We start from the raw sequence: 25,792 nt of genomic DNA, 5'->3' as shown, positions 1-25,792 counted from the left end.
TCAAGTTTTAAAAATTCTCAGGTATTATGCTTTAAATTATGTCTCTATCTCTGTTGATAGATATCTCAATTAAGTATATGTTGGAGCTTCTTATTCTATCCTCCTTATTATTTCACTCATATTTTCTATTTCTTTTTCTTGTGCATTCTGGACAATTTATTATGATGTATATTTCATCTCAAAAATTCTCTCTTCACCTATGTCTAATATGCTGCTAGATGCACTGAGTTTTCAGCAGTTGACAGAAATGGATGGAGAACTGCAACTAGAGAACTGTAAAACTAGAAAAAGTAGCAATGTCAGAATCTGAGTCATACCGACAAAGAGAATTCATGCATCAGTTTGTCTTGAATTTGTCCTGTCAATATGGATTCTCCCAGAAGCAAACTATAAAGCAAAACTGAATTCAACATTTAAGCACAGGTAGTTTTTTGGGGTGTGATTTTAAGAAAGATGCATGGGGAACGAGGGAAGTGAGACAAGGAAGGAAGCTAATAAAGGGTTTACTACCAAGCAAGTTACTATTGTAGGCAACTTTTTAAAAAAAATATTTTGAGAGAGCACAAGGAGGGGGAGCAGCAGACAGAGGGAGAGGGAGAAGCAGACTCCCCACTGAGCAGGGAGCCCGCTGCAATGTGGGGCTCCATCCCAAGACCCTGAGATCATGACCCGAGCAGAGGCAGACACTTCAACGACTGAGCCACCCAGGTCAGGTGCCTCTACTGTAGGTAACTTAATCCTTTTCAGGAACTCTGGAAGAATAGTGTGCATAAATGTCATCCACTTAAGCATATACTCTTGGTCCCCAGTCTCAGAGATTCTGATTCAGTAGTTTTGGTTGGGGTGGGTTCTAAGAATTTGCACCTCTAATTTCTGAGGATTGATAACATTAATGTTACAGGTCTGTGGATCACACACCTTGAGTACATAGTGGTGCAGAAAATGCTTCTAAGAAAGTTATCCTGCACAAGAAGCAAGGGAACTGGAGTATTTACCCACCAACTCCCATCAGTCATTGTTTTTAAAGACTTCTCTCAAACAGCATTAATTCCCTGGTACTTTCTTCCTGCCTACATGCGCATAGGCAGAGCAGGTGTCTGCAGCCAAGAGAAACCTTGCAGGAAAGAAGTCACAGGTACTGTCAGCTGGAAATCAGGTTGGCATGTATTGAAATGAAAGTGCCAAGGAAATGTGAGCAGAGCAAGGACAGCATTTGCTACACTCCTATGTATAGTGTCATGGGGAAAATAAATATCCAAGAAATTGCACAAATAAATTACGATTATGGTTAAGTGCTACAAAATAAAATTACATGAGACTATCCCTAAAGATAGCTTCCTACTATTACAGATGGCAAGTTATTAGAGTAGTTAATGCTGACCAAAACAAAGCACTGTTTCACAAATCCATTAAACACCAACTCCAGATCAGCCATTACTGACTGTACTTTATCTTATTTGCAGTCACTGTACTTGGTAGTTTATATTATGAATGTGTGCATACTCATTAAGCTTTCCATTTTGTTTCATTGGTGAAAAATCTCAGCTAGAATTTATTTTATACATTTATTAGAGTTTGTCTTATACATCTTAAGTTGTGAATAAGAACACTGTTTTTTTTTTTCCATTAAATGGTTTCATCAAAGGGAAACCTAAACCATACTGCATTTCGAGAAGTATGCTACAATCTATTCTACCCTGTAAGAGATGTCTTTTTGATTTTGTAAATCTATATTCACTTTCCTTTCCATTATTTTTATCTTCTTAAAGCACCTGAAGAGTTAGCAACTGCAAAGTTAGGGGAACAGTCCACAAAACTACCCTTACCTTCAGGGGTTTCAAGAGCACCCTCAAATTTAATAATTTGTTTTATAAGGACTCAGAATTCATTGAAAGCTGTTATACTCACAGTTATAGTTTATTATGGGAAAAGAATACAGATTAAAATCAGCCTAGGGAAGAAACATACAGGACAGACTCTAGGAAAGTAGTAATGCAGAGCTTCCAGTAGTCCTCTTCTAAGCAGTCATAGACTTTCCTGGTATCAGTGTGTGATAACACACAGAATATTGGCAACCAGGGAAGCTCACCTAAACCTTAGTGTCCAGAGTCTTTACTGGGGCTCCCTCACAGTGGCATGGCTGACTGTGCACATGATAACCTCAGTTTCTAGCCTTAAGAAGCTGAGCTGATACAGCTTGACTCAAAGTCTCATTCTAAATCATCCTGTTACTATCTAGTGTGGCCCAAGGTCTCAGGCTAACAAAGACATTTCTAAACAGGCATGAATGACACTCCAAGGGCTTAGAGATTATATCCCGAAGGCCAAGGGCAAAAGGCAGACCTCTTATTGGGCAAGTTTACATTCTTTACCACACTGCACTTTACCCTGCTCTATATGTGGTCACTGTACTGAAAAGCTCTGACATTCCTTTTTACCTTACTGAGCTTAATTACCACATTATAATACTGATAAAAATATAACTATATGCAGATTTTTAAAAAGATTTTATTTCTTTTTCATGAGAGACACAGAGAGAGGCAGAGGCATAGGTAGAGGGAGAAGCAGGCTCCATGCAGGGAGCCAGATGCGGAACTCGATCCCAGGACCCAGGGATTACAACCCAAGCCAAAGGCAGATGCTCAACCAATAACTGAGCCACTGAGATGTTCCCTACGTGTAGATTTTTGTAGTGAATGTGCTTTCAACTGGTACATTTTCATTAGTATTTGGAAAAAAATCCATTTATTTGATATTTTAAACCAACCTAAGATCCATAGCTCAATCTTATTCTAGTAACACCACTAAAGAGTCTTCTTTTTCTATATATTGATTTCCATTGCTATGTTATATTTTTGCAAAATAATGTTCAGTCCATGATGAAATACTTGTTTAAATCACAATGAAAATCTAGCCTTTTGAAAAACTATCAATGTACATCAGATAATTATATTCCCCTTTCATGAGATGATTACCAATACTTTAAGAAAATTACTTTGGAGCTCTTTAAGCTTTCTGAGTCTGCAAAAATAACTTCCTAAAACTAGCTAAAAAACTTAAGATTGAAAAAAAAAAACTTAAGATTGTTATCATTTAAACATCAGTTGTGTTTCTCAATCACCCCTGCAGCACAATACTGAATATGTGTGCATATAACACTGCAATATCTCATCTGTCTTTTCTTTAAAAGCACAGAAACTCCTACCAATTATATTTTTGTTCAGTGTATCAGAATGCCCTCTGCTGTACAGTTTGTAATATATCCATACAAATGGTCAATTTCAGAGTATAAACATTTAAAATCTTGAAACAAAAAATAAATGTTATGTTGGAAACAAAGCCTATATTTTATAAATGAGAAATTCTGATCTAATATTTTTGGGAAGGGATAAGCACTGGGTGTTATACTGTATGTTGGCAAATTGAATTTAAATATTTAAAAAATTATTTTTGAAAAGAATCTGAGCAAGATTAAAATTAGTAACTATAAATCATCTTGCCAATGTTGAACATGTCTTTTATAAAAGTATTGAAGGGCAGTCCCAGTGGCCCAGCGGTTTAGCGCCACCTTCAGCCCGGGATGTGATCCTGGAGACCTGGGATCAAGTCCCACGTCGGGCTCCCTGCATGGAGCCTGCTTCTCCCTCTGCCTGTCTCTCTGCTTCTCTCTCTCTGTTTGTTGTGAATGAATTTAAAAAAAAAAAAAAAAGGATTGAAATATTTTTTTTGTATCTTGAAGAGAAAACATTTTTCTTTGAATTAATACAAGCCCCAACAAAAAGCATTATCCAAACAAAATAGAAAATCTGTTTTAGCTAAAAATTAATGCCAGAATTTTTTTTTTAAAGATTTTATTTATTCATTCATGAGAGACACACACGAAGAGAGAGAGAGGCAGGGACACAGGCAGAGGGAGAAGCAGGCTCCATGCAGGGAGCCCGACGTGGGACCAGACCCCAGGTCTCCAGAATCAGGCCCTGGGCTGAAGGCGGCGCCAAACCGCTGCGCCACCCAGGCTGCCCAATGCCAGAATTTTTTAATGAAGTATAATATTTAAGTAGCTAGTAGTGCTCATTTTGGCATCATATATATTAAAATTAGAACAATACAGAATAGATAGGCATGGCTCCTGTACCAGGATGACATGAAAATTCATAATTTAAGTAGCTACCAAAATTCTTATGAGATTATAAAACATATTCAATATTATTTAGCATTACTTTCTGTCTTAAAATCTTGGAAGAGAACATTTCTGCTATCAGACGTGGTTGCACTAAATTTTAAAATAAAGAAAACATGGAAGGAAGCAATTAAACATACTTTTATCCATAAATAGCAGCATACCACAATATAATAATCACTATGATAAATAGTAAGTTTACATATATATATTATTTTCCTAAAAACTTGAATACTACATATATCTTGAAGATATATCTATGTTTTTAAAAATCTATGTAAAATTAAATGTATACATTAATATTAAAATGTTTTAAAACAAGCCATAAATATATCCTGTAAATACTTTCACCTTATTATGTTAATGAAATTCTGAACATTAAATGCAATGTGAAATCTTAAGCTGAGATTTTAGAATATTAGTTGTTCTTAAGGGTTTCCTGCCCTCCAGTGGTATCTGAATTAACATTTTCACTGCATCTTTCAACATTACAAAGAGAAGACACATTACTTCTACATTTACATTTTGAAATTATATCACACTGTACAGCAGCATCTAATTTTTCTTCCATTACAGGTTCACTGTCCGTTTGCACCCATGCATCACATCTTGCAACCTGAAGAATGAAGTTATCACTGGTTTTGTTTTGCAATATGTGTGTTGAATTATACTGAGACTGTGGAAATTGATCTGCATTATTTTTCATCAAGAAGTGGTGAAGATTCTCATTTTGGTTTTGATTTTTGGTATTGTTCCTAATAATACTACCATGTGGAAGTTTTGGTATCCCTTCTGGATAAAAATTATTAGTTGTTTCTTTGATTCTGATGGATCTCCTATTTGATTCTTCAATTTGCTGTAATATTTGATCTTCATCTTCAGATGGCTGAAAGAAATTTAGTGATTTTTCTGTAAATTTTTGCTTAAATTTACAAATCATTCAGTCACTTCACAGCATTCTCAAAATTCATTCTATAATAGAAAATTTCAAAATACAGAAGATACTTGGCAGGTTACAATTCAAAGCTGTTATGCCAACAAACAGTCTTCAAACAGTAATCTACTGCTTTTGAAGGTTCCTCAAAAAATTAAAAATAAAACTACCATATGATCTAGTAGTTCCACTACTGGGCATTTAATCAAAGATTACAAAACCACTAATTCAAAAAGATAAGTGCACCGCTCTGTTTGTTGCAGCATTACTCACAACAGCCAAATTATGGAAGCAGCCCAAGTGTCCATGGGCAGATGAATAGATAAAGATGTAAGATATATAAATATATATAATGGAATATGACATAACCATAAAAAAGTGAAGCCTTGCTATTTGCAACAACATGAATGGACCTAGAGACTATAATGCTAAATGAAATAAATCAATCAGAGAAACACAAATACCACATGATTTCACTCATGTAAAATTTAAGAAACAAAACAAATGAACAAAGAAAAAGAAGAGATAAACCAAAAAACAGACTCTTAACTACAAAGGAGAGGTGGGTTGGGGGAATGGGTGAAATATGTAGAGGGGATTAATTGTCATGATGAGCACTAAATAATGTATAGAATTTCTGAATCACTACATTGTACATGTGAAATATAACACTGTATGTTAATTACACTGGAATTAAAGTTTTAAAAAACAATAATAATCTACCACTTCCAAGGAGGTTATGGACTTTTAAAATAGCAAGAACAATAATAATTCTTGTATTAAAAATGCAAAAGAGGGGCACCTGGGTGGCTCAGTTGGTTAAGTATCTGCCTTTGGCTCAGGTCATGATCTCAGGGTCCTAGGATCCAGACCCATGTCAGGCTCCCTACTCAGTGGGGAGTCTGCTTCTCTTTCTCCCTCTGCAGTTCCCTCTGCCTGTGCTCTGTGTCAATTTTTTTTTTTAATCTTAAAAATGCGGGCCCTTGGGTGGCTCAGTGGTTGGGTTCAGTCTGCCTTTGGCTCAGGGACTGATTCTGGGATTCCAGGATCGAGTCCCACATCGGGCTTCCCATAGGGAGCTTGCTTCTCTCTCTGCCTGTCTCTGCCTCCCTCTCTGTGTCTCTCATGAATAATTAAATAAAAATCTTTTTAAAAAATCCTCAAAATGCAAAGAGCTAAAAAAGAAAAGGGAAATTTTGTCTCTTATCAGTCCCCATAATAACAAGCTACAATCTCTCGACCCTTTCACAAAGGTATTAATAAACAAATTCTTCATCCATTAACTTAATTAAGTCAAAAAGTATCTATATTGTATCTTTTATGGGCCCAGTCTCAGGAAAGGTATGATTTAAGGAAGTATCAGCTAACCGGAAATCAAATAGACAAAAAAAAGGTTAAACAAGGAAAAATATCTCAGGGCGCCAGGGTGGCCTAGTCTGTTAAGTGTCTGACTCTTGATCTCAGCTCAGGTTTTGATCTCAGGGTTATGAGGGTAAGCCCCACATTGGGCCTACTTAAAAAAAAAAGGATTAAAGAATAAATATTTCAACAGTTACCTAAAAAGTCAAATTTAAAAACTTTTAATAGGTATAAATTTCAATTTGCTAGCTTGAATGTTTCAACTTCATGGAAAACTTATCTTTTAATTACTGAGTAACCAAAATATTTCTAACAAAAATTCTATATAACAGTACTGATTATTCCGGCTTAAAAAAAAAATGTCAGTGTTGGGATACCTGGGTAGCTCAGCGGTTGAGTTTCTGCCTTTGGCTCAGGGCATGATCCCAGGATCTGGGATCGAGTCCTGCATCAGGCTCCCTACAGGGAGACTGCTTTTCCCTCTGCCTATGTCTCTGCTTGTCTCTGTGTCTCTCATGAATAAATAAATAAATCTTTTTTTTAAAAAAAAAAGTCACTGTTTACATAAAAATACTAAGATGAGGTAGAGGTCTCAGTGGATTGGCACTAAAATAGAAAAAGTAAACCCAAGAAATAGCATTGGGACTGGCTGGGCACACATTTAAAAAAAAAAAAAAACAAAACAAAACAAGCTCAGGATGCCTGGGTGGGTCAGCAGTTGAGCGTCTGCCTTTGGCTCAGGGCATGATCCCAGGGTCTTGGAATCGAGTCCCACATCAGGCTCCCTGCATGGAGCCTGCTTCTCCCTCTGCCTACGTCTCTGCCTCTCTCTGTGTCTCTCATGAATAAATAAAATCTTTAAAAAAATAAATTTAAAAAAAACAGGCTCATTACTGTTTAAGAAAATATTTATTTTATTTAAGAAAATATTCCTTTAGCATCTGCAGTGTGAGTGAAGCAGACATGGTTGCTGCCCTACTAAAGCACATATTCTCATGGGTGGAAATGATATTAACTGAATAATCATATACATGTATATATAATTACAAATTGAGAAAAGCACTATAAAGAACAAGTATGAAGCACTTTGAAAGCATAAGTAAGGGACCTAACTTAGATTGAGGAGCCAAGGAGAGGCTTTTTAGAAAAAGCCACATATCTAAAATGAGACCTGAAGGATAATAAGAGTAAGGTAGAAGAAACAGTTTAATGTACAAAGAAAAGATTTTGTGAAATATCCAAGAAGATATATAAACAGGAAGGATCTAAATAAGGATCTGGGCTAAAGTGATAAAGTTGAAAATTGTCATGAGACAGATGGCATATGTCAGTGAAATATAGAACATCACCTAGAGTTTAGAGTATACGTTAAGAGAAGAAAACAGTCCTGCATCAAAACCTAAACATTACAACATTTATATACGGGGAGGGGTGGTAGAGAGTCAGTAAAGGCATAGAGTAGAATTCAAAGAGGTATGAAGGAAATCAAGATAGTATATTATCAGAAAAGCAAAAAGAAGAAAATGTTTCATAAAAGGAAAATAAATCATTTCTACCAATATTATTAGTTCTCAAAAAATAAAAACTGAAAGTGCTCAATGAATTTGGCAACACAGAGGTCACTGGTGTTCTTCCTTAAAGAGCAGTTTGGATGGTGAGCCAAAGATGCAATGAAGATGGAAAAATTAATGAAGGAGAATCCATTAAAACGTGTGATCTTTGAGAAATGCAGCACTTCTACTCAGGACATAACACGTCACTCCAATTTATTCAGATTACATTAATCAACATCTTACAGTTTTCTTCACGTAAGTCTTCAGATTTTTTCTATGTATTCTTAGTTGTTTTAGGTTTCAATTATTGTGAGTGGGTCCTTTTAAAAAGCATTTTAAAAGAAATACAACTTTATAATGTATAGACATACATATCTTGATAAGAGTAGCTTTTGTTAAAATAAACATATTTTTATAAATGTGAATGAATGATACTCATTTACATTTCAATTTTACATTTGTTTATTAAGCTTATTACATTTTAAATATTTTTTAAGATTTTATGTATTTATTCATGAGAGACACAGAGAGAGAGAGAGGCAGAGATAGGCAGAAGGAGAAGCAGGCTCCATGCAGGGAGCCATGTGGGACTTAATCCCGATACTCCAGGATCATGCCCTGGGCCAAAGGCAGGCACTCAACCCTGAGCCACCCAGGCTTCCCATTTTAAATATTTTAAAGTATTTTCTTTACACATATCTACTACTTATTGACAATTATTTTTTTCAGAATGTAAAGGTAAACAATGAGAAATACAAGTAATTCCAAATTAGAAGAACATAAACTAATAAGCAAAAAGAAAAGTAACTTACCATCTCTGAACTAGAACTGAAGCAACTATCTGTTGGCCTTGGAGAGTAATAGGTAGACTGACTACTCTGTGAAGAATCAAGATCTGAAAATAAAGGTTTAATTGATGAAGAATGGTATTTATTAATGCTCCACAAAATATATACACACAGGCAGAAGACATTTGTTGGTGAAATAAATTTAGCTAACATAAAAAATTTTTAAGGTTTTTATTTATTTATTTGACAGAGAGACAGAGATAGCAAACGAGATAGCACAAGCAGGGGGAGTGCCAGAGGGAGAAGCAGGCTCCCTGTTGAGGAGGGAGCCCAATACAGTACTCAATTCCAGGACCCTGAGATCATGACTTGAGCTGAAGGCAGACACTTAACTATCTGAGCCACTCGGGCTCCTTTAGTTAACATCTACAGAGCACTTTAAAGTGTGCAAAAACAAGTTAAAATCTTATATGCTTGGCAGCTTGCATCTCTGACAGGGCTTATTCTACACCTAAAATCATTGTATCTCTAAATAAAGAGTATATAATTTAAGGGAAGAAAAGAGAAATAAAGAAAATTGGATTGTTTTTTTTTCCAATATATGAACCACTTTTTATGAACAAATAATTTAAAGTGTCAACTGCAGGAAGGAAGAATAAGACAAGTATATTACATCCCAAGGTGCCAGATATTTGCTAATCCAGTAAATGAAGATTCATTGTGCAATGAAAATTGTATGAAAAAAAATAAATTCAAAGCATCCAGTATGATATTCTCTCATTATCTGCTTAATATGTTCTCTTATGATTGCAAGTACACTTTAAAAATGCACCTGAGAAGTAGGTTATGACCCCCTATAATGTAAAAATACTATAAATCAACAGTAGCTTCAACTACTCCTCTCCTTGTTTATGAAAATGGGTTTGCTATCAAAAAAAGCACAAAGTAATGGAATGTGGAGCAACAACTCATATCAAACCACATTCCCTCCTCTATGCAATAAACTATAATAAGTACTATCTATTCATGTCTCAGATCAGGACTAATGCTCTCTGTAACAGAATCTAACCAGTCAACTGAGAGAGACAACTTAGCTGAACTCTGATATCCTTAGTCCATCATTCTAGAAGGAAATTCATACCTCTGTGGATCAGGTTTTTCTTGATAGTGGAAAGCAGAGTACAGAAAAGTGAATGGTAGATTTTACTAACATCATAATCTAAAAGCATTCTCCCTCATAAGGTTCATTCACTTCATAAGTACAGTAAACCAGAGTCATTAGAAGACAAATGTCTTTTGAATGAGTATCTGACCTACAGCAGTGTAAGAAAAGATATACAGATCGAAATGTCAATTCAGTTTAACACTTACTGAGTAATTGCCTTATGTAAGGCACTGTAATAGTAGGGAAACATGACAGGTCTACAATGCTCAAAGTGTTCAGAATCTTTTGGTGGAGAAAAACATACTGTTTAAAAGAAAAAGTCACAAAATTAGGTGCAACAACAGAAGTCACAGAAGGCACAAAAGTAATAGCTTGAGGGGATGAGCACTCGGTGTTATACTAGATGTTGGCAAACTGAATTTAAATAAAAAATTTTTAGAGAAAGTAATAGCTAAGTGTGGTGAGCTCTAAAGAAAAAGTTGGGAAGAACTACAGAAAAACACAGTATAGGGGTCCCTGGGTGGTTCAGTTGGTTAAATGTCCAACTCTTGATTTTGGCTCAGGTCATAATGTCAGGATCGTGGAATTGAGCTCCACATGGGACTCTGTGCTCAGCTCAGAGTCTGCTTGTCCCTCTCTCTTTCTCAAATTAACTAACTGATTCTTAAAATCTTAAAAAAATAAAAAGCATAAAGAATAGGTTTTGAAAGCTAAATAAATTTTCTAGAGAGACAAGATGAAAAACAGCATATGGAATAGAAGAAAAAAGTATACGGATACACTTTAGTACTAAAGGAATTTGCATTTTAATTACCTACCAAGGCATCTGAGGATAGATTAAAGAAGGGTGAGACCAGATAAAAGCAAGTCAGTTAGAAAATTAATTCAATAAATTTGTTATAAAGTGATGAGGATCTGCAATAAAGCAGTAAGAAGGGGGCGGAGAAGAGACCAGAGATTCCAAACATTTATCCAACTATTTATCTATCTATTGTTAGAAGATTCACCAAAAAAATGTCTAAGTTAGAACATAAATCATGTTGGGGAGGCTGCAGAATAAAAGGCACATTTCTGGTAGGACTGCCAAATAGTATGACAGGGAATTTGGAAATATCTATCAAAAAAACTAATGTATGGGGTGCCTGGCTGGCTCAGTCCATTGGGTATTTGACTCTTGATCTCAGCTCATGTCTCAATTTCAGAGTTGTGGGTTTGAGCCCCATGCTGGGCTTTACACTGGGAATGGAGCCTACTTTAAAAAAGTAAAAAAAAAAAACAAAAAACAAAAAACAGAAACCAACGTATCTCCCCTATGACTCAGTAATCCCACTCTTAGAAATTACCCCAAAAATGCACCTCCACAATTAAGGAACGTGTGCATAATGTTGTTCACTGCAACATTATTTGTAAGAACAGAATACTGGAAACAACTCAAATGTCCATCAACAGGGCATTCACTGAATAAAGTATAATTCATCCACATAATGGATTACTACATGGTCATAAATAAAGAATGATAGAATGTCTAACACTAACATGGAGAACACTATAGGACACTTTATTAAATTAATCCATTTAATTAATTTATAAAATATACTATACTAAATAAAATATCCAGTATTACATTCAGAGTGAGAAAGGCAAGAACCAAGATTCATGTGTATATGTGCACTTATATATTTTTGGGCTTTATTTTGGTGGGGGGGAAAGCTGGAATGATAAACCATAAACCAACACCAACACGAAAAGAGCTACTCATACAATACAGAAGGAAATAGAGCAGCAAAAATAGGGACAGAAACCAATGTGTTACATATTCAAAAGATTAAACAGATTCTAAAAGAAAAAACCCATTAAAATTTCTAGATTTCCAGGCAGCCCGGGTAGCTTAGCAGTTTAGCGCCGCCTTCAGCCCAGGGCCTGATCCTGGAAACCCGGGATCAAGTCCCACATCAGGCTCCCTGCAAGGAGCCTGCTTCTCCCTCTGTCTGTGTCTCTGCCTCTCCCCCTCTCTCTTTCTGTGTCTCTCATGAATAAATAAAAATCTTTAAAAATTTTTTTTCTAGGTTTCCTATTGGACTAGATATATTGAACAATCATTCTATCACAGACTATATAAAAACTGTCAGAAACTTTTGCCCAGGGCAGCCCTGGTGGCGCAGCAGTTTAGCACTGCCTGCAGTCCAGGGTGTGATCCTGGAGACCCAGGATTGAGTCCCATGTCAGGCTCCCTGCATGGAGCCTGTTTCTCTCTCTGCCTGTGTCTCTGCCCCTCTCTCTCTGAATAAATAAATTAAAAATCTCAAAAAAAATTTTTTTAAAAAGAAACTTTTGCCCATAAAAATACCGCAAAGAATAAAAAGATCACTCAAACATGAAGTATTTGCTACATATAGGTCTACAAGCAATTAATATCTAGGATCTACAAAAAATATATAGGATATACAAGATATATATAGATATATAAGACACATCCCATAAGAAAAGCTGAATTTCTTAAAAGAAACATGGGCAACAGACATGAAAGGCATTTCACAGATGGAACAGGAATGGTCAATCGACCTAATTAATAATTAGAGAAATATAAATTAAAATTACAGTGAGATTCCACATTGCCAACAATGATAAAAAGCTGACCCAGAGTTAGAATATGTAGAAACTAAGACTCCTACCTCTTGCTAGCGAAAGTTTAAAATGACACGATAACTTTGGAAGATAATTTTGCATTACTTTGAAGAGGTGAAGATGTGCATATCATATGAACTATGTATCGTAGAGGAAATTTTTATACATGTGTGCCAGGAGAAATATCAAGAATTGCCAAAGCAGCACTGTTTATCATAACAAAATATTCAAACAACCTAAGTAATCACTGCCAGAGTATGTATAAATAAGATGTAGTACTACATTCACAAGATAGAAGGTTGTATAGTAGTAAATAATGAAATGTACTAGAGTCACAACTATCAAAGTACACAAGCCTCAAGATATATTACTGGGTAAACAACAAAAAAAATTGCAGAAAAATATGTAGTCTGTCTCAATCTGTAGAAAGTTCAAAACCAAGCAATGGAAAAGACTGCGTGGGAGATCACAAAAAATAAATTCAGGATAATAGTTACCTCTAGAGGGCAGGATAGGAAATGCAATTGAGAAGAGCTTCCAAAATACTGATTCTACATTATTTCTTAAGCTACAAAGTACATACAAGGGTTTCGGTTTTATTATTCACTAAACTATATATACATTATATATACTTAAGTATAATATATTTTCTCAAAGGTAAAAGTAATTTTAAAGAACCAGTTGCATTGCTAGTATATTCTAAGATATCTATGAAATATTTGCTAGCAAAAATCTGGGGGGAAAAGCCACTTAATTTTCATTTAAATGTTAGTTGTCTTTTTTCTTTAAGAATAAAATTTATTTATAGTTACAGTGACAGATTTTTGTAGATGCTGGTCTGTCTTTTAAAGAAGAGGTTCCTCCTCCTTCCATCAGAATCTAGAAGAAAAACAAAATTTTAACAACTCCCAAGTTTATAAAGAGTTAACCCATTCATATTTCCCTTTTAATCTCACCAATTCATTTTATGTACTTTTCTATTATTTTAATTCAACAAAGATGATCTTATAACTATGAAGAAAACTGCCTGTGATGAATAAAATAAAATTTAAATGCATTTTGAAAACAGCAAGCAACAGAATAGACACTTGCCGAAAAAAGTGATGAAAAGGCCTGAGGTAATCATAAGTAAATGCAGTTCAAAGAGACAGAAATATGAAAGCAATATGGATATTTATTCTGTTCTCTATCTCTAATTTCTTAAGTTGGATATCAGTTTATGTATTTTTAGGTTTTTTTTTAAATAATAAAAGCCCATGAAGTATCAATTTTCTGTAGAACAAAACACTGGTTTTTGTTTCATCAATTTCTATATAATTTCTAATTTATTTTCATTTTCCATTTTCTCTTTTTCTTTTAAAAACCCAGAGTGTGTAATTTCCAAAAAAGTAAGGGAGGTTAAGCATCTTTTGTTGTTGTTGATTTCTAATGAATTATTAGAAAATGCAACTATGAATCTCTCCTTAGACAAATCTCAAACTTCCTTTATGGCTTACTACATGAATTATATTTGCAAATGTATCGTGGACCTAAAAAAATATATGCTTTCTGTTGGTTAAGATAACAGTGCTTTAATAAAGACAGGTAGGATAAAGGAGAAACTATCCAGCTGTTCACCAAACTGTTTCCCTTTCCTCTTGGGCATACAGCTAGAACTACATTCCCTAACCTCCTTTGGAGTTGGTTTGGAAATGTGATTTAAGTTCTGGTCAGAGGCAAAAGTGGTATATACCACTTACTACTCAAAGCCCATAAAGATTTTCTCCACAATCCTCTACTCCCCCCCCCCTTTTGCTATCTGATATCAACATACACTATAAATGTGGAAACCACCCGTTAAAGAAAGTAAAGTCCCCATCAGCTTGGGATCCTGAATAACTTTATGGAACAGAGCCTCTTCTCTAACCCCACTATTCAATCATTTAAAAAGTATCATACGCTCAACTCTTAAAATACTCAAGCTCGAAATTTGTACCACAACATACAAGTTGAGACAGCTATACAGACCCCAAGGCAAATACATACACAATACCTACCTTAGATCTGTTTATACAGGATAAATGACAGAAAAAAACCACCCCAAAGAGAAGATACTAAATTATCCAAAGAATTTCCTCCACACCCCCAGGAGACCAAGCCTTCACAATGCCTGCCAAGCTGGATTTCATAATTGGTATGGATCAACAACTCTGTATTTCCTCTTCTGTTTTCTGAATGAGTTTTCTATTGCATTTATATTGTCTTTGCTCTGAGACTATATATTTTGTGTACCTTTTATTATATGTTTCTTCTTTAATTTTATGATTATTCTGCATTTCTTAAAAAATACATACTATTTTCTAATTTAATATTCTTTGAATCTTGATTTCTAAAAGATCGGCTTCTTTATATTTATTAATTGCTAAGCAAATTTCATTCTTTACATGTTATGTTTACCATTTATGTAGAAGTGTCATTTTATTTTTTCCCCCCTCATCAGGTTTCCCAGTGACATTACAAATCCTTTGAATTCTGAAGTTCCTCCATTGTCTCCTCCAAGTCTCCTCCTCCAATGTCTCCGTTTCTTTAGGATTACCTTCTCATTTTCAACAATCATATTTAAACCTTATTTCTCTACTGCTTTAAAAGTAAATAGGTTCTGGGGCACATGGGTGGCTCAATCAGTTAAGTGTCTGCCTTCAGCTCAGATCATGATCTCAGGGTCCTGAGAGTAAGCCCCGCCTAAGGCTGCCTGCTCAGGGGGGAGGGGAGTATGCTTTTTCACCTCTTCCTCCCCTCCCTCCAACCCACACTCATGCTCTCTCTCACTCTCTCTCAAATAAAGTATTTTTTAAAAACAACCAAAAAAAGTAAATAGGTTCTAGTTCAAGATGGCAATGTAGAAGGATACTTAACTTACATCCTCCCACAGACACATCAAATCTACAGCTACATACAGAACAATTTCCTCTAAAAGAAACCAAAGAGCTAGCCAAAAAGACTCGTTCTAATTAGGAAAACATGAAAAAAACACACAGTAAAACAAATTGGCGGTACCCGGCTGGCTTAGTCAGAAAAACATGACACTCTTGATCTTGGTGTCATAAATTCAAGCCCCACTTTGGGTTTAGAGATTACTCAAAAATAAATAACTTAAAAAAAAAAAGAAAAACCTTTTAAAAAAGTTATTTAAAAAAAGTTCAAGAGGCTAAGGCACAATTTCACCACAAACCCCATTACGAGCAAACAACCCGTAATTGGAAGGGAACTCACAACTCTAAAATTCCTCCAGAAGAGCAAGTGGTTTGAACACTACAACTGATACCCAAACTTTTAAGACCTGCACCTGACAGACAAAACCCCAAAATATCAAGCTCTATAAGTCAACAGGGCTATGTCTGTGAGACCAACAAGGCTACATGTAGCACACTGAGCAGCAGTTTCTTAACAAGCTCTCAGAGGCTCACTCTTTCTACAACTCAAGAGGCTAGAACTGAGGCAGTTCACTTAAATACCCAGTTTTTTTGTGAAAGAAGCCTATTATCTTACCTTCATAGCAACAGCCTGAGGGATAGACTTCTAATTAAACTCACATCTAAGGACAAACTAATCCTCTCCAGAGACCTCAAGAGGCTGAGCACTATCTTTATGCTCACCCTCTCATCAGCTCCAGTCACCAGCATCCCCAGTAAGGAGATTGTGCACATGTCTGGTACCCTGGTTTTTGTGGCTGCTGCTCATAGGATGCCGCCTAATTACTTAGCTCTGGCAACCAACAGGTCCCAGATCTCAGCCTTACATTTGAAGGTCCCATACGACTGTTACAAATAGAGAAATAATTCTGAACCAGCCACCTCCAGGGGACAGGACAGAGACACAACAGACTAAAATGCAACCCCAATCTTTCTGTGAAAGAGGCCTATATGATTATCTTAAATCTTCAGCCTGAGGGACAGGCTTCTAATTTAACACACAACTAGGAGCCACCCACAATCATCTCCAGATTCTGTGGAAGCTACCAGGTACCATCTTCATACTCACTCTGCCCTACCCCAGACTGCTGGTGTCTCCAAGAAAGGAGCTTGTACAAACACCCAGCATCCCAGCTTTTGTGGTAGCCTAGTTCTGGTGGCCAGCAAGGCTTAGCTTCACAAATTCAATGGGATGACACCCTACAAAGAGACACTTCTTAAGTGGCTATCACACCAGGGCTTAGTGCAGAGGGAATAAGATGCCCATCTCAAAGTCTTGCTATGAAAGAGGTATACTTGCCTACTTTAAAAGCTCCCACCTAAGGGTACAGCTTCCAATAAAACTGAATCTGAGTCCTGAGATCCTTCCCACTGGGATACTGGCAGGTTTTGGCATAGCCTCAACTACTGGGAACTACTAAAAATAAAGTAGACTACTTGGAAAATCAAAAAAGTTTGAGAGACAACCAAGAGATAGGACAGGGTTTTATTTCGTACTCAAGGCCCCACCTTCAAGACTAAAAGAGGTGTGTTTTATCTAACACACAGAAACCAACAGAGTCAAAGCAAATGAAGAGACAGAACAGTATGTTCCAAACAAAAGAACACAATAAAGCTTCAGAAAAAGACTTCAGTGAAATGAAGATAAATTATTTTCCTGATAAGAGTTCAAAATAACAGTTGTAAAAATGCTTTCACTGAGGTCAGGAGAACAATGCAAGAACCAAACGAGGATGTCAAGAAAGAAACAGAAAATATAATAAAGTTCCAAACAGAAATCACAAAGCTGAAGAATGCAGTAACTGAACTGAAAAATATAATAAAAGGAATAACAGAAAAGTTGATGAAAGCCAAAGAAAGGATCAGGAACTCAAAGAACTCAAAGGGCAGTGGAATTTGTTAAAGCAGAGGAACAACAACAAAAAGGAATTTAAAAAGTGAAAATAACATAAGGGACTTATGAAACAGTATCAAATAAACCAGTATTTGTATTATGGGAGCCCCAAAAGGAAAAGGGAGACAGGGATAGAAAATTTACTTGAAATTATGGCCCAAAACGTCCCTAACCTGGGGAAAGAAACAGAGTTCCAAATAAGCTGAACCCAAAGAAACCATACCAAGACACATAATTAAATTATCAAAAGATAGTGACAAGGAGATAATTTTAGAAGAAGCAATAAAAAAACAACTTGTTTTATCCAGGTAACCCCCATAAGACTATTATCAGATTTTTCAATAGAAACTTTGCAAGCCAGAAGAGAGTGGCATGATACATTCAAAGTGCTGAAAGGGAAAACAACCAGTCAAGAATATTCTACCCAGCAAAGCTGTCCTTCAAAATAGGAGCAATAAAGAGTTTTCCAAATAAGCATAAAGCTAAAGGAATTCATCACCAATAGACTTGGCTTTACAAGAAATCTGAAAGGGATTTCTTGAAGCTGAAATAAAAGGTATCAACTAGTAACAGGAAAACATATGAAAGTATAAATCTTACTGGTAAAGACAAATATATACTAAAATTCAAAATAATGTTATAAAGGTGGTGGATTAATTACTTACAAAGCTAGTATGAAGATTAAAGACAGAAGTAGTAAAAATAACTACAATAATTTGTTAACAAATGTGTAAGACAAAAAGAAGTTGTAACACCAAAAACATAAAATGTTTGGGAGGGTAATCAAACTATAGAGTTTTAGAATGCATTGGAACTTACATTTTTATCAACTTTAAATGGACTGTTATCAGTAGAAATTGTTTTATATAAGCCTCATGGTAACCCCAAAGCCAAAATCTATAGTAAATAAACAAGATATACAAAAAAAGGAATCTAAGCCTAACATTACAGAAAGTCATCAAATCACAAAGGAACAGGAACAGAGCAAGAGAAAAAGAAACAAAGGAATTACACAACAGTCAAAATATGATGAAAAAAAGGCATTAAGCCTGTATCTATCAATAATTACTTTAAATATAACTGGACTAGATTTCCCCAATCAACAGATACAGAGTGGCCAAATGGATTAAAAAAAAAAAAAGAACCATTCATATGCTGTGTTCAAAAGACTCATTTCACATATAAGGACACATACAGGCTGAAAGTGAAAGGATGGAAAAAGATATTTCATGAAAATGAATACCAAAAGAAAACTAGAGTAGGTTACACATAGACAAAGCAGACTTTAAAACGATACTATAACAAGAGACAGAGAAGGTTATTATATAATGAAACAGGAGTAAATCTAAGCAGAGGATATAACATTTGAAAATATATAAACATCCAACATAGGAGTATTGAAATATATAAAGCAAATATGAACAGACCTAAAGAAATAGTAATACATTAATAGTTGGGAACTTGAATATCCCACTTTCATCAATGGATAGATCCTCCAAAATAGAAAATCAGTACTTAAGGAAACATTGGCCTTAAATGCCACTTTAAACCAAATGTATTAAACATATATACAGAGCATTTCATCCAAAAGCAAGAGCATACACATTCTTTTTTTTTATATATACACATTCTTCTTTTTTTTTTTTTTTTTAAGATTTTATTTATTCATAGAGGCAGAGGGAGAGAGGGGCAGAGACACAGGCAGAGGGAGAAGCAGGCTCCATACAGGAAGCCTGATGTGGGACTCCAGGATCACACCAGGCTGCAGGTGGCGCTAAACCGCTGCACCACCAGGGCTGCCCTATACACATTCTTCTTAAGCACATATTGAGTATTTACCATGACAGATGGTATTCTAGGCCAAAAAAACAAGTCTTAATAAATTCAAGAAGATTAAAATCACATAAACCATGTTTTCAAACCATAATAGTATGAAAATAAAAATTACCAGAAGGAAACTGGAAAATTCATAAATATATGGAGATTAAACAACATGCTCCTAAACAACCAATGACTGAAAAAATTAAAAAATATTTTAAGTATCTTGACACAAATAAAAATGGAAATACAAAATACCAAAACTCTGACATGCAACAAAAACAGTTCTAAATGGGAAGTTTGTGGTGACAAGCACCTTATTAAGAAACAAGAAAGATCTCAAACAACCTAACTTTATACCTCAAGAAAGTAACAAACTGAACCTACAGTTAGTAGAAGAAAGCAAATAACAAAAATCAGAGTGGAAATATATAAAGCAGAAACTGAAAAGACAATAGAAAAGATTAATGAAACTAAGAGCTGGGGCTAGTTTCCAAGATCTATAAGGGCTAGTTTCCAAGATCTATAAAGAACTTATTAAACTCAACACCAAAGAAATAAACAATCCAATCAGGAAATGGGCAAAAGACATGAAGAGAAATCTCACAGAGGAAGACATAGACATGGCCAACATGCACATGAGAAAATGCTCTGCATCACTTGCCATCAGGGAAATACAAATCAAAACCACAATGAGATACCACCTCACACCAGTGAGAATGGGGAAAATTAACAAGGCGGGAAACCACAAATGTTGGAGAGGATGCGGAGAAAAGGGAACCCTCTTACACTGTTGGTGGGAATGTGAAATGGTGCAGCCACTCTGGAAAACTGTGTGGAGGTTCTTCAAAGAGTTAAAAATGGACCTGCCCTACGACCCAGCAATTGCACTGTTGGGGATTTACCCCAAAGATTCAGATGCAATGAAATGCCAGGACACTGCACCCCGATGTTTATAGCAGCAATGTCCACAATAGCCAAACTGTGGAAGGAACCTCGGTGTCCATCGAAAGATGAGTGGATAAAGAAGATGTGGTTTATGTATACAATGGAATATTACTCAGCCATTAGAAACGACAAATACCCACCATTTGCTTCAACGTGGATGGAACTGGAGGGTATTATGCTGAGTGAAGTTAAGTCAATTGGAGAAGGACAAACAGTGTATGTTCTCATTCATTGGGGAATATAAATAATAGTGAAAGGGAATAGAAGGGAAGGGAGAAGAAATGTGTGGGAAATATCAGAAAGGGAGACAGAACATAAAGACTCCTAACTCTGGGAAACGAACTAGGGGTGGTGGAAGGGGAGGAGGGCGGGGGAGTGGGGGTGACTGGGTGACGGGCACTGAGGGGGGCACTTGGCAGGATGAGCACTGGGTGTTATTCTGTATGTTGGTAAATTGAACACCAATAAAAAATAAATTTATTTAATAAAAAGAAAAAAGAAAAGAAACTAAGAGCTGGTTGTTTGAAAAGATTTAAAAAATTGACAAACTGTTAGCTATGCTTAAAAGGGAAAAGAGAACTCAAAATCAGAAATGAAAGAGGAGATGTTATAACTGATTATAAAGAAAAACAGATCACAAGAGACTACTAAAAACAATGATAAATCAACAGACTAAATGACCCAGAAGAAATTAATAAAATTCTTAGAACATATAACTAACCTATCAAGACCGATTAAGAAATCAAAAATATGAATACACCAATTACTAGTAAAGAGACTGAATCAGTAATCAAAAACTTCCCAACATGCAAAAATCCAGAACCAATGGCTTCCTTGGTGAATTCTATCAAACTACCAAACATTTTAAAAATAATTACTATCAATCCTTCTCAAACTCTTCCAAAATATAGAGGAGAAAGAAACACTTCCAAACTCATTTTATAAAGCCAGCATTATCTGATACAAAAACCAGAAAAGGACACTATAAAAAAAAGAATTATAGGACAATATCCTCTAAACATAGATTCAAAAGTCTTTGAAAATATTTGCAAACTATATTTAGCAATACATTAAAAGGATAATACACCATGATTGAGTGGGATTTATTCTAGGATTGTAAAGATGGTTCAACACTAAAGGATAAAAATCCTATGATCATCTCAAAAGATGCAAAAAAGGCATCTGACAAAATTTAACATCCAATCATGATTAAAATTTACAACAAAAGATTATAGAGGGAATATACATCAACAGAATAAAAATCATACATGTTAAGCCTACAGCTAACATCATACTCAAGGGTAAAATGATGCAAGTTTTCCATTTAAGATCAGGAACAACACAAAGATGTCTACTCTCACTACTTTTATTCAACATAATACTAGAAGTCTTAGAGCAATCAGGCAAGAAAAAGAAAAGGCATCAAAAGCAGAAAGGAACAATTAAAATTATCTTCCTTTGCAGATAACACTCTATATAAAACACCCTAAATACTCCACCAAAAAACTGTTAGAAATAATAAATTCAGTAAAGTTGCAGGTTACATAATCAACATACAAAATCAGTTGCATTTCTATACACTAATAATGATCAGAGAAATTAAGAAAACAATCCCATTTATAACTGCATCAAAAAGGATACAATACCTAGGAAAAAACTGAACCAAAGAGTAAAAGATATGTACACAGAAAACTGTAAGATACTGATGAAAGAAACTGAAGACCCGGGCAGTCCGGGTGGCTTAGTGGTTTAATGCCGACTTCAGCCCAGGGTGTGATCCTGGAGACCCGGGATCAAGTCCCACATTGGGCTCCCTGCATGGAGCCTGCTTCTCTCTCTGCCTGTGTCTCTGCCTCTCTCACTCTCTCTGTGTCTCTCATGAATAAATAAATAAAATCTTAAAAAAAAAAAAGAAAATGAAGACCCAAATAAATGGAAAGATAATCTGTGCTCATGAATTGGAAGAATTTATCTTGTTAAAATGTCCATACTACCCAAAGCAGATCCAAAAAATCCCTATCAAAATTCCAATGATATTCTTCACAGAAATAGAACAAATAATCCTAAAGTCTGTATGGAACCAAAAAAGACCCTGAATAGCCAAAGCAATCTTGAGAAAGAAGAACAAAGCAAGAAGCATCCATTTCCTAATTTTAAACAATATTAGAAAGCTACAGTAAACAAAACAGTACGGTACTGGCATAGAAAACAAGCACAGACCAATGGAACATAATAAAAAGCCCAGAAGAAAATACATACACAATGGCCAATTAACTCACAACAGAGGAGCCAAAAATGTACAATAGGGAAAGGGAAGTATTTCCAATAAATAGTGCTTGGAAAACTGGATAGCTACATGCAAAAGAATGAAAGTGGACTTCTATCTTACACAATACACAAAAATGAACTCAAAATGGAATAAAGACTTGAATATAAGATCAAAACCATAAAGCTGCTAGAAGAAAACATAGTGGGTAAAGTTCCTTTACAATGATTTTTTTTTATTTGACACTAAAAAATAAATGCAATTAAAAAGTGAAACTAAATAAGTGAAACTACATCAAACTAAAACACTTCTGCCCAGGAAAGGAAACCATCAACAATTTGAAAAGGCAACATATAGAATGGGACTAAATATTTGTAAACCATTTATCCGATAAGAGGTTATATCCAAAACATAAAGAACTCATATGACTCAAAGCAAAATACCAACAGTCTAATTAAACAATAGGCAGAGGAACTGAACAGACTTTTACCCAAAGAAGACATACAGATGGCCAACAGGTACAAAAGTCTGGGTTTTTTGCTCATTTTTTACGTTCCACATGTAAGTGAAATCATATGGTATTTGTCTTTCTCTGATTTATTTCACTTAGCATAATACTCTATAGATTCATCCATGTTGTCACAAATGGCAAGATATCATTCTTTTGTATGGCTGAGTAATATTCTATTGCGTGTGTGTGTGTGTGAATACACACACATATATACATACTACAATTTCTTATTCATTCATCTATACAAGGACATTCAGGTTGCTTCCATATCTTGGCTATTGTATATAATGCAATAAACATTGGGATGCATGTATCTTTTCAAATTAGTGTTTTTGTTTTCTTTAGGTAAATACCCAGTAATGGAATTACCAGACTATACAGTATTTCTATTTTTACTTTTTTAAGGAACTTCCATACTGTTTTCCATAGTGGTTGCAGCAATTTATATTCCTACCAACCTGTTTGTGCCTGATATTTTCAGAAACATACAAAAAAGGAGTCATTTAGAGGTCCTTGTCTTAAATTATAGACTATATATATTATAATTTTAAAATAATAACATTTTAAAAAATAGTAATTATATACCCCAATTAAATTCAGCGGTATTTTGCTCACAGTACATGATAGAATGTATAAGTACACTGAACCTACAGCTAAATGACTGGCTATTTGGATGAGTTTGATGTGTATTTTATGAAACTGCATTCTCTACTAAGCAGTAAAAAATCAGACTTAGGTACCAGTGGAACCTAAGTATTGAGTAAATCAAAGAATCTTTACGTCTATAATTCAAGTTAATCTTTCAACAGCTAAAACTAGAGGGCAGGAACTCTCATAGGCAACTTTTAAATTTGCAGTTGAGGCTTCAGGGCAGAAAACCAGAAGTTTTGCACATACTGCACATTAAAAAATATTTTTAGGGAGTGTATTTTCAATATAAAATGTTAAAATTAATGCTCCACATCCTTACTAGCACTTTTTATTTCTTGTCTTTTTGATACTGGCCATTCTGACTAGTATGAAATAATATCTCATACTGGTTCTGATTTGCATTTCCCTGATGATTAGTGATGCTAAGCATCTTTTCATATGTTTGTTGGCTATCTGTCTTCTTTGGATTAATGTCTATTCAGGTTATCTGCTTTTAAATCAGATTTTTAACTTTCTTGGTGCTAAGTTGTATCAGTTCTTTATGTATTTTGGATATTAACTCCTTATTGCATAAATATATTTGTAAATATCCTCTTTTACTAAGTAGGTTGCCTTTTACTTTCTTGGTGGTTTCCTTTGCCGTGCAAAAGCCTTTTATTTGGGTGTATTTTAATTCATTTTTGCTTTTGCTTCCCTTGCCTGAGGAAACATAGCCATAAATATGTTGCTAATGCCAAGAAGAACAAAACTGAAGATATCACAAGCTCAGATTTCAAGATACACTACAAAGCTACAGTAATAAAAAAGTATCAAAAACAGACACATACATCAATGGAACAGAGTAGAATGCCCAGAAATCAACCCATATCTATATGGCCAATTAATCTACAATAAAGGGGTTAAGAATATAGAATAGGGAAGAGTCATACCAATAAATGATATCTGGAAAATATCTTGCCAAAAAATAAAACTGGACCACTTTTCCTAAACCATACATAAAAATGAACTCAAAATGGATTAAAGACCTAAGTGTGGGAACTAAAATCATAAAACCCCTAAAAGAAAATTTAAAGTGCTTTTTACTAAGTTCAAACTGCCTTTTGTAAAAACCCCAGTTGCATCAATGTTCTAAATGCACTAGGTTTTTTGTTGTTTTGTCTAGTTACTAGACTATAGTTTCCTAAAAGTAGGTTCCATGTCCTTTCATCTCTATACCTTTCTGAGTCTCTTGCATAATAAAATATGAGCTTAAGAATGAAAATTTTGTTTTTTCACCACTGTACTGATGAAATAATAAACGTAGAAATTGAGTGTAGAAATACTCAATAAATTCTATTAAAGGAGTTCATAATATGCAGTCAATGCACATTTTGAAGATAAAAAGAAAAAACAATTAGTATAGTTGAAAATACAGTGTCAAATAAGAGTCTGAAGGGGTGCCTAGGTGACTCAGTCAGTTGAGTGCCAGAATCGATTTTGGCTCAGGTCATGATCTCAGGGTCTTGGAATCAAGTCCTGCAATGGGGGCCTCCTGCTCAGTGAGGAGTCCGCTTGTCCCTCTACCTCTACTCCTCCCCTCACTCTCTCTCTCTGAAATAAATTTTAAAATAATAACATTTTAAAAAATAGTAACAGTCTGAATCCTGGTTTAAGTGTACTACCTTGAACAAGTTATTTAATCTCCCTGAACTTGAGTCTTTTTTGCATTGAAGACCTTACAGAATCAGGTTCTTGTAGATTAGAAATGGAGTACATAAAGCTCCTAGCACAAAGTCTGGACTGCTGTAACAATCACATACCCTTATTAAGAGCAGCAATTACAACTTATATGACCAGCGTTGATAGATCTTTCAGTATTCTTAAACATAACTATGTTGACCATAGCACATTGAAACCTAAATGTTTTCATCTTGGATGATAATTTATAGGACTCATAGAAAGAATTTTTAAAGTATCTAGATTGATTTGTCTTAAAGCTTATTATGGGTTCTGAAAGAGTATTAATTTTATTCTAAAATTAAGCTATAATTGCCCCAGAGTAAAAAAATATAACAAATAGCATTAATCTCAGAAGAAGTTTTTCTGATAAAAGCTAACTTTAAATCAAAGTAAACTGCCAATACTAAATTATGACATAATAACAACTCAT

At 35.0% G+C, this 25,792-nt stretch overlaps 2 protein-coding genes and 1 pseudogene across 2 annotated transcripts in view; 2 read left to right on the top strand and 1 right to left on the bottom strand.

Moving 5' to 3' along the window:
- Positions 1–5,021, top strand: part of SLC2A13 (solute carrier family 2 member 13) — a 395,490-nt gene extending 390,469 nt beyond the window's left edge. Inside the window, exon 12 of the mRNA XM_041735867.1 lies at positions 4,757–5,021. The gene's annotated coding sequence lies outside the window, so the exon portion shown is untranslated. The remainder of the gene's footprint in view (positions 1–4,756) is intronic.
- Positions 3,927–25,792, bottom strand: part of C21H12orf40 (chromosome 21 C12orf40 homolog) — a 48,752-nt gene continuing 26,886 nt past the window's right edge. Inside the window, 3 exon segments of the mRNA XM_041735580.1 lie at positions 3,927–5,066; positions 8,839–8,921; positions 13,417–13,483. Of these exon segments, the coding sequence (XP_041591514.1) occupies positions 4,599–5,066; positions 8,839–8,921; positions 13,417–13,483 (618 nt within the window). The 3' untranslated portion in view covers positions 3,927–4,598.
- Positions 4,068–4,181, top strand: LOC121480454 (annotated as a pseudogene).

Source organism: Vulpes lagopus, chromosome 21 (genome assembly GCF_018345385.1).
Source record: "Vulpes lagopus strain Blue_001 chromosome 21, ASM1834538v1, whole genome shotgun sequence".
In the NCBI taxonomy this organism is placed as follows: Eukaryota; Metazoa; Chordata; class Mammalia; order Carnivora; family Canidae; genus Vulpes; species Vulpes lagopus.
Note: the sequence above shows the minus strand (reverse complement) of the source record. Positions and strands in the feature narration are given on the sequence as shown.